We start from the raw sequence: 16,971 nt of genomic DNA, 5'->3' as shown, positions 1-16,971 counted from the left end.
TGCACAAGGGCTATTCTGCACTAGAAGTCCCTAATTTAGCAGCGTAAGACTAGAGGGAAGGCTGCTAGTTATCATCACCCACCGCCAATTCTTGGGCTACTCTTTTACCAACGAATAGTGGGATTGAAAGCCACATTATAACGCCCTCACAGCTGAAAGGGCGAGCATGTTTGGTGCGACGGATATTCGAACCCGCGACTCTCGGATTACGAGTCGAGTGTCTTAACCACCTGGCATGTCGGGCCATTTTGTAAAATTAAGAACGAAAGAAATTTCAATGACTCATCACTCCCGAAAGTCGCTTGCACTTTGAAATATTTAATGATAATATGAGATATTCTTGCTGTGTCCACCGCAGAGAATCAAACACCGAAATTTAGCGTTGTAAGTCTTTAAACATACAGCTGACCTACCGATGACAGACAAGAGTTACTGGAAGCCAAGGTTTCTATGCGCTGAAAGTAGTGAAATTTAAATGTGTGCTTTTCTCTATGTTGTGATTCGTGGGATATCTTAATATCTATTAATAGTACCCTATATTTATTATGTTGTTGTTTCAAAAACAGAGGAGATGACGTATGCATCTATTTATCTAATTTCTCCTGGTCTTCTCTTTGTTCACGTACAATAATCAAAAGAAATGAAGTAATCTGTGTTAAAATATAACATCATTTTCTATCCTGTGATCGTAAAGTTATGTGTTAAGTCTTTTGAATGCATAGGCAAGTTATAGTTATTTATGTTAAATAAAACCTGCGTTTCAGAGTGAAGCTGGAAAATAATTATACCCAGTGTTTTTTTGAATGGAAAACGGATAATGTTGCTGTTAACTAATACAATGAAATTCAAGACAACTTGTAAATTGTATGCATTTCTAAAAGTCTGTATTGAATATTAATAAGTTGATTTATATGATTCATATTTATGTTTAGGAATAAGTGTTTAAAGAATAAGACGTGTAGACCATGTATTAACTTGTACAGTATCAGAAAGACACTGTTTTTATATATGTTTAAATATGAAACTACATCTACTTAAAATAAGTAAAATATGTTTAATCCGTGTTTGTTTTAGAGTAAACACACATTAAACTACCAGCAATGTTTACCAAGGAGAATCGAATCAAGGATTTTAGCATTTTAAGTCCGTGAAATTACTGCTGTCCCATCGGTTGACGTTTAATTTACGATTGGCTGAAATTGTAAATGTCTAAGTAAAGCAGACGTAATTGTAATAATACAATATAATTTGTTGAATAATAAAGTAAAGTTGAATCTTCATATTTAGATTTTTTCCCGTTTATTATTCATAAAATATTTCGTCAATTTAAGTTTCACAAATCAGATCATAACATTTTCATACTTAACTTTTATACGATTAAATGACTCGAAATGCAATAAGTTTATTTATGTTACTTTTTTTATTACACTTTGTATTTCAACTCTTTTTTTCGATATGCTTATAAATAAACGTTGTATTTTATTGTACGTTATTTATGTACAATTGTTTTTCATTGAATTTCCATTTGCCAATACTATTCTCCATTATTGAGAAAGAAACGAATTTCGGACATGAACGTTTCATTTTGTCCCCTCTTCTACTTGAAACTGGACGCTCCTTTTACCTAACCCAAAGTGATATCGACGTTTCATGAAATCTTCTAGTTCAGGAGGTAAGAAATAGTTTAGAGCAAAGGAATTTCTTTTTCCCAGTTCCCTTGTGTATCCATAGTGATTGGAGGAATGTCGCTTCTCAGACCCCAAAGCAACGCTACTACTGGGTCTCTTACCAAGACTGGAGCTTAGTCGGCGAATACCCCTTTTTTCTCGTTCCGATGCGAGTTCGAGTATTTTTGGATCATTATTTTGTGGTTCCTTTCCTAGACCAACGTCGATACGATTGTCTTGTCGCTTGCCTAAATCAAAACTGAAATCATGAGAAAGTCGCCTGTCTTCGTCAAGAGCTAAATCGTCAAGATTGAAATCATTTAGTAAATATTTCTTACCCGATACGAATGCAAAATGACTATCTGGTCGCTTTCCTAAACCAAAACTAAACTGGCGATAAAGTCGGCTGATGTCATCAAAAGGAGCGCCACCAATAATGGGATCAATTCGTGAGGATTTCTTACCTAATCCAAAAGCAAAACGACTATCTGGTCGCTTTCCTAAACCAAAACGAAATTGGTGAGAAGGTCGTTTGTCTTCTTCAAAAGGAGAATATTCAATAGTTGGATTATTAATTGAGGACCTCTTACCAAAACCGAAACTACTGTCAACACGTTTTCCCAGTCCAAAATTAAATTGATGACTATATCGGTTAAATCTATTCATTACTCTAGCATCATCATCATTATTGTCAGAAGTGGTTCGTTTACCTAGACCAAAAGCAAAGCGGCCATCAGGTCGTTTGCCCAATCCAAAGGCAAAACGGCTGTCAGAACGCTTACCCAAACCAAAAGCAAAGCGCCTGCCAGGTCTTTTGCCCAATCCAAAAGCGAAGCGGCTATCAGATCGTTTACCAGAATTTAAACCTGATTGCTGAGGGTAACGTCTATACCTTTCTAGCACCAGAGAATCCTTTGACGACACCTGATGTTCAGTCGGCTCAAACTGGTAATCACATTTATTTTCAAGTTGGTAATCGTGTGAATATTCGTCTGGCTGTTCGCTTACTGATTCTTCCAAATTATTTGGTAAACTGAAAGTTGTGTCAAAAGAAGTTTTATCTTTCATCACATCAGCAAGTGATGAGGAAGTCAACAAAAGGCAAAAAATAGTAGTAGAATAGATGTTCGAGGACATAGTTCTGAAAAACAAAGAGAAATAATAAACTTACTTTCGACATTTTCGGTGACGTAGCAATATATTACTACATTAGTAGTGGAGCTTTATTTAACAATATATTACTACATTAGTAATAGAGCTCTATTTTACTTAAGAATGTATTATTATATTAGTAATATAGCTTTACTTTACTTAACAATATGTTACTATATTAGTAATAAAGTTTTACTTTACTTAACAATATATTAGTACATTAACATTGGTCAAAGAGTAGTTCAAGTGTTAGCGGTAGTTGGTGATGACTAGTAGCCTTCCCTCTAGCCTATCACTGCTAAATTAGGGTCGTCTAGCACAGATAACCCTCGTGCAGCATTGTGCGAAATTCAAAAACAAACAAACAAACATTAGTATTAAAACGTTACTTTACTCAACAATATGTTACTACATTAGCAATGGACCTTTAATGTTATCTTCGCGTCAAATATTATACATTTGTACAAAATAACGCGTTAGAAGATAACAGTCTAAGTCGCCACTTACTTACTAAGGCTCTTTTAATCAACAAATGCCCCCTTTATTTGCATATGCAAAATAGAGTAAAAATGTCAAATATTCAAGTTGATACGTTAACACCACAAATAGGCCGCAAAACAATGCGAAAAAGATATTACAGAGACATTATAACCGATATGCATACGCCCAGTTATGGTGTCAAAATCAAAGACAGGTTGTTGACGTATCTTATCAAAGACAATTAACTATGTTAAAGGAATTACCAATCTCTTTAACATTGTTCACTTTTGCCATGCAAAGGACTCAAACTATTCACGTAAAATGAATGACTAAAACCGTGTGTTTTGGGCTGATAACTGATGTTATATAAAGAAAACAAAGTGAGGCATTTGATCCTACTTGGGCTTTTGTGAAGGTTGCAAAATAAAATGGAAACTCGATTCCTTTGGCATATTTAGAATAAAATATCATATCTATGACTAATCATTTACACCCTCAAGTGTTTCATTTGCAACGGCTTTTCGACAATTTATTGTAAAATAAAGCATATTCATTTTTATTTGCCAACAGAGACACTGCATTACAACCTAATTGATTATTATTACACGAACGTTGTAGCCGCAATTTGTGAACCAACAAAAAGCCTGAATTTTACACAAGCTAGCCATCTCTAATTTTGAACTGAATAGATAGGATTAGGAACACTAGTCAACAACATCCACTAGAACTCTCTTCTCTGGTCGAATATTGGGACTTCACTATCATTCTCATAACCCACTCACGACCAAACAAATTCGGTGCATGGTTTTGCAGCAATGGGTTGAAAATTGCAAATCTCCAGATTTACAATCCGAGCATCATAACCTCTACAGGCCAGGTTAGCTCTTTCAGAATGTGAGAAGAAAACAAATATATGAGGTTTGAGAAATGATAATTTGCATTACCACTTAGATCATTGATCAACAGAGATCAAACTGCCTGGTTTCAAAATTCGATCAACATCCTTTTCAATTTATCTTCTGCATTATTCTCAGAAGTCATTGGGCCCTAACATGGCTTGCCTGATGTTTAAGCCATGACTTGGCTTGTCTGTTGGTTAGAACCTGGCACGACCTGATTTATAATTAAGACCTGACGTGGCCTGTCTGATAGTTAGGCCATGACATGATTGCCTGATGGTTAAGATGCGGGATGGTAGGTCTGAAGGTTAAGACCTAGAAATTTGAGGGGCTCGGGTTCGAGCCCTCGTCACACAACATGCTCATTGTTGACTTAGCTGCCTTTACTTTAGTCTGTCACTGCTAAATAATAAACGATTATTATATATAGCTCTCGTGTAGATTTGCGCGAAATTCAAAGCAAAGCAAACCAATCAGAGTGCATTACCTATGTCGTTGAATATTTTCTTAATACATTGCTCCACACTCAAACTAGATTTGTTTGAAATTATATATAGTATAAAATGTATAAGTAAACCATTTCGTGACCCACTGAAACGCTCTTGTTTGGCATTCGATATTATCATTTATATATTCCTTAGGGACTAGGGGTTACTTTAGGTTAAGGTCATAAAATGGACTTTAATCATTGCCGCACGACCTGAGGTGCTCTAAAGAGGAGTTTTTTTTTTCGGATGAAATATCTGTAACAAGAAAAGCTACTGCATTTAATATCTGATGCAAGATTGCCATGAGCGATCCAATAACCAGATGTCTAGTAATCTTCTTCGAGATATATTCACGTGTGTTCATGTTATTGCGGAGTTATGAAAATCAGCTGATAAAAAGTGCAAATGTATTCAATTTGGAACCCAGCAAAGCTCTCGCGTTTCAGTATCATTAATAACGAAAACAAAACGTGTAGGCACTACCCCCTATCTGAAGGTAAAATAACGTTTGAACCGAAATATATAATCACACACCATACCTTGGTGAGTCGTAAACAAGAACAAACCTAAATGATCAGAACTTCACCCATTAGACACATATTTGTAAAACTACGAAACATTCTTGTGTAAGAATAACTTGAATCTCGGTCACATGTTAGTTGCTTGCTTTCTAAACATTGAAATGTGGATGCTAAACAGGACTCGATAAAAACGTAACCCTTAATTTGGAATATAGACTATGCTATCTTAATAGGGACTCTCTGTATTACTAAAGTATACACTAGGTTTGTTTCTGTTGTTAAGACACATATACAATGCGTTATCTGTACTACAAACCGACCCGATTTTTAGCATAATATTTTATATTATCGTATTAAGCTTCATGAGGCTGATTGGTACAATTAAAACTAAGGTATAAATGCTTTGTATCAAGGATACATAACGTCTCTCCAGTGACTAGCATGACCAAACCAAGGACGAGCATCCTAATAACATTTTCTCTGGTATGGACCTTTTTGGAGTAATTATAGCCAGAAATCAATGTAGGGTAATAAGGCTTGCTTATTTGCACGTAATTAAATGTAAAGCTACAAAATGGGCTATCTGTGCTCTGCCCACCATGGGTATCTAAGCTCGGTTTAAAGAGTTGTAAGTCCGCAGAGGCTCTGGGAGGGTGGGGTAACAAGGAGGATTAAACGAGTCACCTATGCATGATGGGGATTTAGCAGGGTCACTGAACTCCAAACTGGCATTAGATTGTGTATTACTCTTCCGACTGAGATCCTCTAAGCATTATGTTTGGAACTATGTGCATACTTATACTGACAACAGCACCAAAACGTATTTACGTATGCAAATAGGATTTGCTTATGGGGAGGGGGTTCTATAAAGATAGTCTATTTGGTATAGTGGAGATGTTTTATCCGTATAATGGGGCGTCTTGAAGTCACGAGCGGCGTCTGTGAACCTGAAATGGGGCGTTGGGGTTCTATATACTAATTATATACAATACAAAGATACGAAGTGGAGTATTAAGGCTTTGGTATCGTGGGAAAGCGAATCCAATGCCAATCTGTTTCAGATGGATTATATTTTGAATGTTTTAGTAAAATTGACGTATTATAATAACTTGGTTATTCCTATAAAATCATGGATACCCCAACATTGAAAAAAAGATCTATAGATTTTCTTACATGTAAGATTTTGTACATTTATTAGTTTCGTTGCTGAACTACACAATAAGTTACTGTTTCAAACACTAATCTTCGAATATGAGCTTTCAGGTTCTTCCTGGACTGTTGATGACAAAAGAGAATTATTTGTGATAATTAACTGCGAATAAAGCTTAGAGAATGAAGTTTATCTTCTCCGAAGAGGATATATGTATAATGTAGAAGATTGAAGCACGGTGTTTAGTGTCGTGCTTGTCAAATCGCCAGTTTTTATTAACACGTGCTTATAGCAATGCAAAAACGTGTCATTAAGAGAATAAAAGTCTTATAGCAATGCAAAAACGTGTCATTAAGAGAATAAAAGTCTTATAGCAATGCAAAAATGTGTCATTAAGAGAATAAAAGTCTTATAGCAATGCAAAAATGTGTCATGAAGAGAATAAAAGTGTAAAGGTAAGCATAATAGTGGTAGCGGTACGCTCCTTTCTAAGTTGATGTCCTATTAGTTTGAACACATTAAAAGTATTACGTTGCATTTTGTAGAAACTAATTACATCTAGCAACAAGATCAGGACGTGTATTGAGTTTCTATTAAATGATGAACGGTGAGATTATTGGACATAATGCAATTTAACAACACCAATTCATGTTTCTCGTTTCTACATCTGCTAGAAATCTCAGTGCGTTCTCTTTCAGGCAACCTAAGTGGAAGTTCAAGCTCTCTCTGGACAATAGTTCCAAATTAGGGATGTGTAACTTTATTATAAAGCTCATGTGTTGTGCTCTGGTTGCAATAGTTAAATGGGATCGTCGATATGGTCTTTAGCTCATGTGTTGTGCTCTGGTTGCAATAGTTAAATGGGATCGTCGATATGGTCTTTAGCTCATGTATTGAGCTCTGGTTGCAAGAGTGAAATGGGGTCATCGATATGGTCTTTAACCCATTGTTGGGTTTGGGTTGCAATAGCCAAATGGGGTCTTTAACCTGGCCCTTTAGTCCATGTGTTGAACTCGGGTTGTAGGTATTAAATAGCGTCTTTGATCTAGTTCTCTAGCCCAAGTATTGAGCTCTGGTTGCAAGAATTGAATGTAGTCTTTGACTTAGCCCTTTAGCCCATGAGTTGAGTTTGGGTTGCGAAAGTTAAATATCTGGATCGATCGAGTTCAGAAATCTGCTTTTATTTCTCGGGTTAAATCTTTTTATTATTAAATAACACAATAAGTGCTTCAGAAAATTGTTTGTTGTAAACACTTATCCAGAAGTGCAGTACGCATACTGCGTTTATAAGATACATTGAACCAGAGTCTCTGAATGGAGAAGACAGCTGTATTAGGTACATGAGAAAAATACTAACAATCACCTTGGTGACTCCTAGACCATATTTCATTTTATACCACTACTTAACCTCCTGTGGATGGATCTTCAAAAAACTTGGTTTATTGGGTCTATGGGGAAATAAATTTTGCGTTTTGCAGTTTGTGTCGACGTTTTTGTGGTTTTTACCATTTCTTCGCCCTCTCTTCATGGATTTTCATCAAATTTGGCAGGAAGATTTGTTTGGTCTATGTAGAGAGGCAGGCAAATTTTAAGTTTTGCAGTTTTTATGGGCGTTTTTTAAAGTTATATATAAGGGAAGCAACTTTTCATGTCCTAAGATAATCTTTCATTAATCGTGAATGTACACAACGTAACGCCAGGGAAAGAGTATTCTGGCTGGTATCTTAATAAAAATGTTTCCTCTAAAAAAAAAAGAAAAGTTCAACAAATCCACCGTATTTATGCAACGTCATCATTACAGAATGGACCTCATGAAGTGTACAGTGGTCATCATGACAGGATGAGCCTCGTGAAGGATACAGTGATCATCATGACAGGATGGACCTCATGAAGTACACAGTGGTCATCATGCAGGATGAATCTCATGAATTATACGGTGGCCAGCATACCGGGATGAACCTCGTGAACTGTACAGTATTTTGAATTATGAGTGGATTCAGTACAAATAGTACTTTACTCAAATCGCAGTTGCTGTGTTTTTTTTTTAGCGTGAATCTATGTAGTTAGCTATGTATCCTTTTCACCGCGAGGGATCGAGCCCAGGATCTTATAGTGATTAAAAAAACTGAATAATGATTCAGTTGTGACTCAAAATTATTACGAAAACATAAACAATCATAATATATATATATATTACAACAATTTCTGATGTTAGTGTGTCTGTAGATCCGTTAAGCAAGTAAACTTTCGTTCCACAACCTTAAGCTAGCCATAGCTGAAGTAGTGTGTGTGTGTTTTTTTATAGTAAGACCACATTAGGCTATCTGTTGGGTCCATCTAGGGGAACTGAAGTAGTGGAAGCCGATTGAGTAACTGAGTGATACAGAATGTATAAGATACAGGTTAGTTTAGGGCGCTCGAATCCCCATCACACCAAACATGCTCAACCTTTTAGCCATGAGGGCGTTATAATGTGACGGTCAATCACACTATTAGTTGGTGAAAGAGTATCCCAAAAGGTGGCGGTGGGTGGTGGTGACTAGCTGCCTTACTTCTAGTCTTACACTGCTAAATTAGGGACGGCTAGCGCAGATAGCCCTCGCGTAGCTTTGCGCGAAATTCAGAAAACAAACAGACGAAACAAATACAGTTTAATCATAAAGTCTTACTGTACAGTCAGGGTGTATCTCGGAAACTACAACGCAGATTAATTTGAAATTTGAAAGGATCACACGATAAAACTGGCCAGCATGTAGCAAAACACGATGATTATGCTTCGAATTTTGTTTCTTGCATGAAACGCTAACAGCTTTTATATATTATGCTTGTTCATAGAATCAAGATCACTCCAAGCGCTACCTAGCAGTGATGCTTTTGTGTCTTTATGTTTCACAATCACGCTTTGTGTATTTCTCCTCAATATTCTCTGCCTGGCTTTAACAGCATTCCACTTGATAAGCAATCCTAGTAACTACGTTAACATAATTCTTCGCATTTATTCTGAGAGTATTTAAACCTTATAAGTAACACAGAGGGTTAAGTGATCTATGTTGCCACGATTCTTAATATGCAAATTAGAAAGTCGCGTGACCACCAAAGCCGTTATATAGAGTGATATGTGTAAAACTTAATTTTTGCAAAGAAAGCAAAGGTTTCGTACACTCAAATTATAAAGATATGTTTAGATAGGGGATACCCTTGTGTTTTATGACATTGGAAAGCAAAGATATATATACATCGATTTCGGGTACCAGGACTATTCGATCTGGAAAAAAGTCGTATCCCTTTCGTGATAAATTGCTTTGTACCGTCTTGCAGTAGGTAAAAATACACGAACACAGAAGTCAGTGGCAAATGTACCCCTGTGTTTCAGACAACTGTATGCAACATAATCAAGTTGAAACTCTGTCTGGAAAAGCGACACAAGTCACGTGTATACAAATCGCTTCTACAACGTATCACTTCAATTATCGTATATCTCAAGCAGATGGAAAATAAAACGGATATCATACTTATTTATTATTTATATGAGATTACTTTTTTACACTGTTTAAGACTAGTTTTTTGTCATTTATTTGTTGATTATTATTGAAACCCTGATATAGCCTGGCAGTTAGGGCGCTAAAATATAATATGTCTTGCGTGGGCTCGAATCCCGTCACCAAATATACGCATCCTTTAAACACTGGGAGCATTTTAATATGATGGTCTACCCCAATTTTCCTCGGTAAAAAGAGTAACACAAGAATTGGCGGTAGGAGGTGTTGACTAGTTGTCGTAAATCTAATCTATGATTTCTAAATTATGGAAGACTAAAACTCGAGAACTTCTGTGTGAAATTCAATAAAAACAAACAAAAGCTGTTGATAAACGAATTTAATATATTTTTTAAATAAAACTCGGGTACATGTGCACTCTATATATGAGAGCAATGAAATCAAATAGTTTTGAGAAACATTTCTAAAAGACTTATATCTTTACTATAAATCTAGTTGTTTTGTATTCCCACAGAAGCAGAAATAAAGAATTCGTCAGGGTTAAGTGTGAAGATAATAAGGTAACCTACTTCCCAAAATAAATAATTCCATTAATAACTTCGCAGTCAATGACGTAGCCTCAACAGGTTCATACCTTCTTCTGTGTTGACACAAACGTTTTATTTTCCTTCTGTTATTAATTGAAAAAAATTTAATGCGTAGACAACAACGAACTAAATATCGGATCTTCATTTCAACTCGACAATAGAAGATTAATTATGCAAGGAGCATACGCCTTTCAGATTTCCTGACCTCTGTCTGGGTGAAAAGAACTAATGAATATAAAATCAAATCATATGGCATAGTTAAGTATGCGAAATAAAATTGTTAAGAAACGTAAAATAAAATCATATAGTATGACTACGTATGCTCAATGACAGAGAGTTTTTTTGTTTATAATAGAAGAAACGGATTTGGAAATTTGAAATTAGGCACTTGAAAATGTTTTAACTTGAGTATTTGTATTCATCACTGTGAAAAAAATAACAACAACACTTGAAAATGTTTTAACTTGAGTATTTGTATTCATCACTGTGAAATAAAAATAACAACAACATATTCACATCTTGCTGATTAAGGAGTTTTTTTTTAGTTCGCGAAAATACCACGTGTTCGTCCTGTTTTACATTTTCAGAGTAAATGCATGTTTTATACGACATGTTCATAATAGCACCGTTAGTGCAGTGTCTATACGGTGTAGGATGGATCACAAATAACTGTGAAAATATTTATTTTAGAACATCATTTATACCTATCATTACTCTGAAGTAAAGAATACTGCTTTAGTTTCCGTCTTCTTTGTAATATTGTTAATCGAACAATATAAACAAAAACAACAAATTTGATGAAATGTAGTTGAGGAACTTATATGGACTCTTCAAACTCATATTTAAAAGAATAAGCAATTGGACGAATGATTTGAGCTTAGCAACCACTTAAATTTCATTATTTCGAATGAATTCAATCAATAAATGACCTTTATGCTACGAATCCAACCAATAAATGATCCTTATGCTATTAATCCAACTAATAAATGGTCTTGACGCTTTAAGTAATTGTTAATTTCTGAAGAAATATCACTATAATATCTTATTGCAAGAACAACATTCTATCAACAAACGAATCACAGTAACTTCACGGAGATAACGTTATAACCGAAGAAATCACAGTTACTCCACGAAGATAACACTGTAACCTAAGAAACCATAGTAACTCCACGAAAATAACACTAGAACCTGAGATACCGCAGTAACTCCACAAAAATAACACTGGAACCTAAGAAACCACAGTTACTCCACGGAAATAACACTAGAACCTGAGAAACCACAGTTACTCAACAGAGGTAACACTAGAACCTAAGAAATCGCAGTACCACCATGGAAATAACATTTAAACCTAGACGTTATTCACTTGGTAGAACGTCTGAGGAAACGCTTTCAACCATGTTTTTTCTATTCAGTTTTTTTGTAATAACTTTGTATAATTCATGTTCCATTAGTACACAGATCTATGACATCACGTAGAGTTTCCGTATCTCCGACGACGATAATATTATAAATTTCAGTTGATTTGTTCGTCTGAGTTTTATGACAAAGTAACACAATTGTTTTTTGTTGCTTACATTGTTTCAGTACACGTAAACTTTCGAACCAAAGCAATTAAAAATAAAAATTCGTTTGATTTTGTTCCTTCGGAAAATCAAAGTAATAGTTTTAAATTAGCAAGAGAAATGTATTGACTTTGTGTGTGTTTGTTTATTGCTGTTTTTTATAGCTTTGATAAAGGCGACTTGGATTTGATTAAAATTTGAAGAATTGAGTCTCTTAAACTGCTAAAGCCCAGTAAGCAATTTGCTTACAAGACAATTTCGTAATGCAGTAAAACAGCCTTTACAGGGGCTTAAATATATATTTTTATAAAGTACTGCAATATTATTCCTATCTCAAAGCAACTTTTCTGAAAGATAAGTTTACTGAAGAAAACCAACATAGTTATAAAATATTTTCTATAGATAATATTTGATTATTCCACCTCCATACACTTGTGTCACTTTTATTCTCGAACAAAATCAATTTGATCTATCGTGAAGACCTTATTCTACGATTCATAAATAAAATCCAGTTTACCGCTTTAGCAAAATGAAATACAATAAAAAATATTCTATATCAAAGTTAGCAAATCTTTTTTTAAAAAATCAGTTTTATTTCCCTTGAACAAAATATAAGGTTTAGCCTATAGAGGTTCGCCTATTAAAGTACTAGTAATAAAATATAAATTGAAGTTTGATTGGATAATTCGATTGATCAGAATTCTCAATATAGTTGAGTATGATTGACATAAACATGCTTCGAAATGTTATTATTTTCTCAAAAGAGTTACTATATACATATAATTAACTTGTAACAAGCTGATGATGGCTTATTGTTTTCTCTGCGTGCTTTGCTGGCTGGTAACCTACTAAGCAACGACAAGACAAAAAAACTGAGGTTGCTAAAAACGTAGCACAACGTAGTTCATGCCTACCTGATGCGGTATTCTGTTGTAAAAAAGTAGAATGAAGGGGCTCAACTCTTGCAAACAAACAAGACGAAAATATCTATCGGATATTTATAGCAATAATTGTTTGATTCAATTATATTAAATGTTTAGATATTCACGTCAGTATCATTATATTTCACACAAGATTTTATGGCCACTTTATTTCTATAGAAACATAAATGTTCTACTTAACAAACTAAATAATCGTTTCAACAAAATTTAAAATACTTGTTTTTTTCTTTCTCTTTGCGTGTTTTGTAATAAATCAATCTAGTGGTATTTTTTTAATTGAATGACAAGGGTCGGAAGACTCGACTGAAACAATACGGATAAAACTTTAAGGCAGACATTTGGTCGGCCCTGATATTAGTATTTGCCTGTAAGAAACTTAAAAAAACCTGAATGCTTGTTTCATATACCTAACCTGGAAGTCTAACCTCGAGTGATAAAACTATACATATTGAAATATATATATCGTGAAGTTAAGACAGCTAGTCGTGACATACCTTTCTGTTATTGTACTTGTTGTCTATTTCAACATCTGAATCTTACAGCTTTCCGGCTGTGGACTAACACCCAGGTAATAAGACATTCTCAACTGCGCAACCCTTTTAAGTTTACACTGAAGACCAGTGGGCGAGTCTTTATGACGTCACTAATCCTACATCCAATCGACAAAATACTTTGTTACTGATATAAGTTTCTTAGGGTGTTGTAAACATTGTGTAGGCGTTCACTTACAAATAAACATGATTTTTGTTGGAGCGTGATTACCCTCTCTTTTTTTTTTCGTGTAAGTACGTAACAAGACAAGACAGCTAATTCATCAAAATCCGTGAAAAAATGTAGTTGACAACAGAAAGTAATGAAGAAATACACACTAATACGGGTGACTATGTTTCAAATTTCATCAAGTCCAGATGTGTATTTCTTCATTACGTCCTATATTAACTGTTTTCACTAATTTTTCGCTTGTACATCAGGACACCTATAAATATTCCAATTTACAATTAATTTATGACTGACAATTTGAAATAATCAGTTTTACATATGACTACGTAAATAATAACACATAAAGTGAAATAGTAATAGAGCAATTATTCTTTAGAGAAGCGAATAACATTAATAGGAAATAAAAACGACACATTTTTCTTATCAACCAGCACTTCTGTCATTTCGTTTCTGTGAAACAGTATTGGTTTATTTATCATACATTATCTTGTATTAAATAAACAGTATTGGTTTATTTATTATCTTGTACTATATAACGGTCCTTCTTACTATGCCATATTTTATTCACCATTTTCTTGTATAATTTGATTTTATTAAATGAAATGTTTCTGCATGGTTACCTCCTTTATCAAACACTACAAAACTTCTGATGTCGTCTCTTTATCTCACACGTAGTCTTCCAGTGGCTCAGCAATAAGTTCGAAACCTTATAACGCTAAAATTCGAGGTTCGAATTCCTGTGATGGAAACAAAACCAGTAACAAATTACAAAGCTCTGTGCTTACAACAAACAAACAGCTTCTCACGCGTTGCTTCAGCTCTCTTTTAAACTAGTTTTATCATAGTTCGTTACACCAAACTTAACGTTTTCTAGTACTTAGTGGTATATCTCTTCACCAAACGTTTTTCTCTTCATCCAGCGTCATTCCTGTTCATATATTTGTAATGTGATTTTCGTACACCAGAGGGAGAAATAAAATTTTATAGGGACGTAATGTTTCACACTGAAAATGTTACGATCGTTTCCATGAATTTCTCAATAATTCACTTTATACAGATCACTGTGAAAGTACAAACAACTGTTGTTTTAGTTTGAAATGACGTCATAGAATGTCTGTATTATTTTAAACTGGTTTAATATGTTTGGATGTACTCTTGCTTTTCTACATACGTCCATGCTCAATGCATGAAAAAACGTAACAGTCAGATTCTTAAAGATAGCAATACATTTTAATTTTTAATTTTTTTTAAATATAGAATAAAACACGCAGATAGACGAACCATATGCATCACTATTTTTATACTGCGGGAAATAAAAAAAACGTTCCTTTTATTCCATGATGACGAGAACCCCACTAGAAGTAAAAACATATTCTAAAGATGGCTGGTATGGGTATTAAAACTTTAATTACAATTATGTACGGAACAACGTTTCGACCTTCTTAGGTAATCTTCATATTAACAACTGTCTTTATTCTGTACTTGATTTTAATTAAAGTTTTTTGATAACTATACCAGCAGTCTTTATAATTCATCTTCCCATTATTTTCGTGAACAGAAATAATTGGTCAAGTCAGCAATGCCTTACTATATGGCCGGACTATGGCTTTAGTCACAAATCTAATAATACAGTGAACCAACCCTTGTCGGCTTGTTCCACATCCAGCCGATTATTTCAGATTCGATGAGAATTCACATCATTGTATCTCATAACATTGTTACTTCAGCGCTCACATACTGGAAACATTTTTATTTCGCTTGGAAGACGGCTTTTTAATAGGTCGTTTTATCTTTTAGTGTTGTACAAACCAATCTCACCAGGGTAACAGCGTTGAGGACGCAAATTCTTTAACCTTATAAAGTATATATATATATATATATATATATATATACTAGTATATCATATGTATTAAACTCAGTAATAGATTTAATAGACTGTTATCTCCTGTAAAAATTATATGGTTTGATGTCTAATATTGTTAATATTTTTTTATTCAACTGACATCGTACAGACTACGAAGGTTTCGTCAAGTGTTGATCTTTAACATAATACTTACAGTAAATACGTCCAAAACAAATGTTAATTATTAATGCTATTTCTTAAAAACGTAAAATCCATGTTATCTGTTTATTCATTTTCTATAATACGATCAATCAGTCTGTTTTATCTGATTGCAGACTGAATGTATTATTGAGTGCACTGTACAACAGTTATCAAAATATCTTGTGCGATTGCAGACTGAATGGGTTGTGGATTGTATAGCAATAATTTACACAGTTTTATGACAAAGTAACACAATTGTTTTTTGTTGCTTACATTGTTTTAGTACACGTAAACTTTCGAACCAAAGCAATTAAAAATTCGTTTGATTTCGTTCCTTCGGAAAATCAAAGTAATAGTTTTAAATTAGCAAGAGAAATTTATTGACTTCCTTTTTGTTTTCAAAGTAATAAGTAACTAGGCCCGAAGAGAGCTAAAATTATGAAGATGAAAATATACCATTTAATGAGTTTGAGTGAGTTTACTTGAAGTTATAGAAGATAAAGAGATGTCACTAAATGAGTTCGGGTGAGATTACTTTAAGTTATAGGACATGAAGAGATATCACTTAATCAGTTTGAGTGATTTTACTCAAAGTTATAGAAGAGCCACCGATAAACCACTTTGAGCTATATGGCTCAAATAACTTGGTGATATGAAATATTTAGCATAAAACATAATCAATCAAATAGAGTTCGTAGATCAGTTTCTAATCTGACACGTGACACGTGACACGTGAGAAGGTTCCGAACGTCTTGTGTAAACTGACACGTGGGAAGGTTCCGAACGTTTGTGTAAACTGCAGTTGTACCAACAGCTATCAGTACCATATTTTTTCAATTATTTGTTTTTTCTGGTGCATAGTTATAGTTTAATATTTGGCTATAGCGTGCGGCGTGTATGCAAAAACAAAAAAATTAATATGCTTTTTAGGGGAAAGGTTTTCAGAAAGCAGAGAAAGAAGAACATTTTGTACAATCAATTAATAGCTGAAATCTAATTTTTAATAAAATTGTTATTAGAAATGAAATCAAAGATAAAAGTGTTTATAGAAGTTTTACTTTTTATTGAGTCATACGAAGAAGAGTTTATTATATAGTACTGTTCATAAATGTTTGAACAAAATAACATTTTGTCATTGTTTCCATTTTATGGAGCTAATTCTTCCAGGCCATTATAGAATTTAAATTTCAACGTTATGGTAACACTTCACTGATCCCTGTTGACAACTAAATGAACCAGGGAGAGAATACTTATCATTCTTTA

At 34.1% G+C, this 16,971-nt stretch overlaps 1 protein-coding gene across 1 annotated transcript; it reads right to left on the bottom strand.

The window, feature by feature from the left end:
- Nucleotides 1-1,385: 1,385 nt before the first annotated feature.
- LOC143246101 (uncharacterized) lies at nt 1,386-13,507 on the bottom strand. The gene is made up of 2 exons (XM_076492316.1): nt 13,439-13,507; nt 1,386-2,808 (listed from the first exon to the last, which is right to left on the bottom strand). The coding sequence occupies exon 2, from the start codon at nt 2,802-2,804 to the stop codon at nt 1,581-1,583; it is 1,224 nt and encodes a 407-aa protein (XP_076348431.1). The 5' UTR covers nt 2,805-2,808; nt 13,439-13,507; the 3' UTR covers nt 1,386-1,580.
- Nucleotides 13,508-16,971: the final 3,464 nt, after the last annotated feature.

Source organism: Tachypleus tridentatus, chromosome 3, assembly GCF_004210375.1.
Source record: "Tachypleus tridentatus isolate NWPU-2018 chromosome 3, ASM421037v1, whole genome shotgun sequence".
NCBI lineage: Eukaryota > Metazoa > Arthropoda > Merostomata > Xiphosura > Limulidae > Tachypleus > Tachypleus tridentatus.
The sequence above is the reverse complement of the archived record's forward strand: the minus strand, read 5'-3'. Positions and strand labels throughout refer to the sequence as shown.

Excerpts from the sequence above, each read along its gene's own strand:
- LOC143246101 (XM_076492316.1), bottom strand. The coding sequence starts at position 2,804 with ATGTCCTCGAACATCTATTCTACTACTATTTTTTGCCTTTTGTTGACT.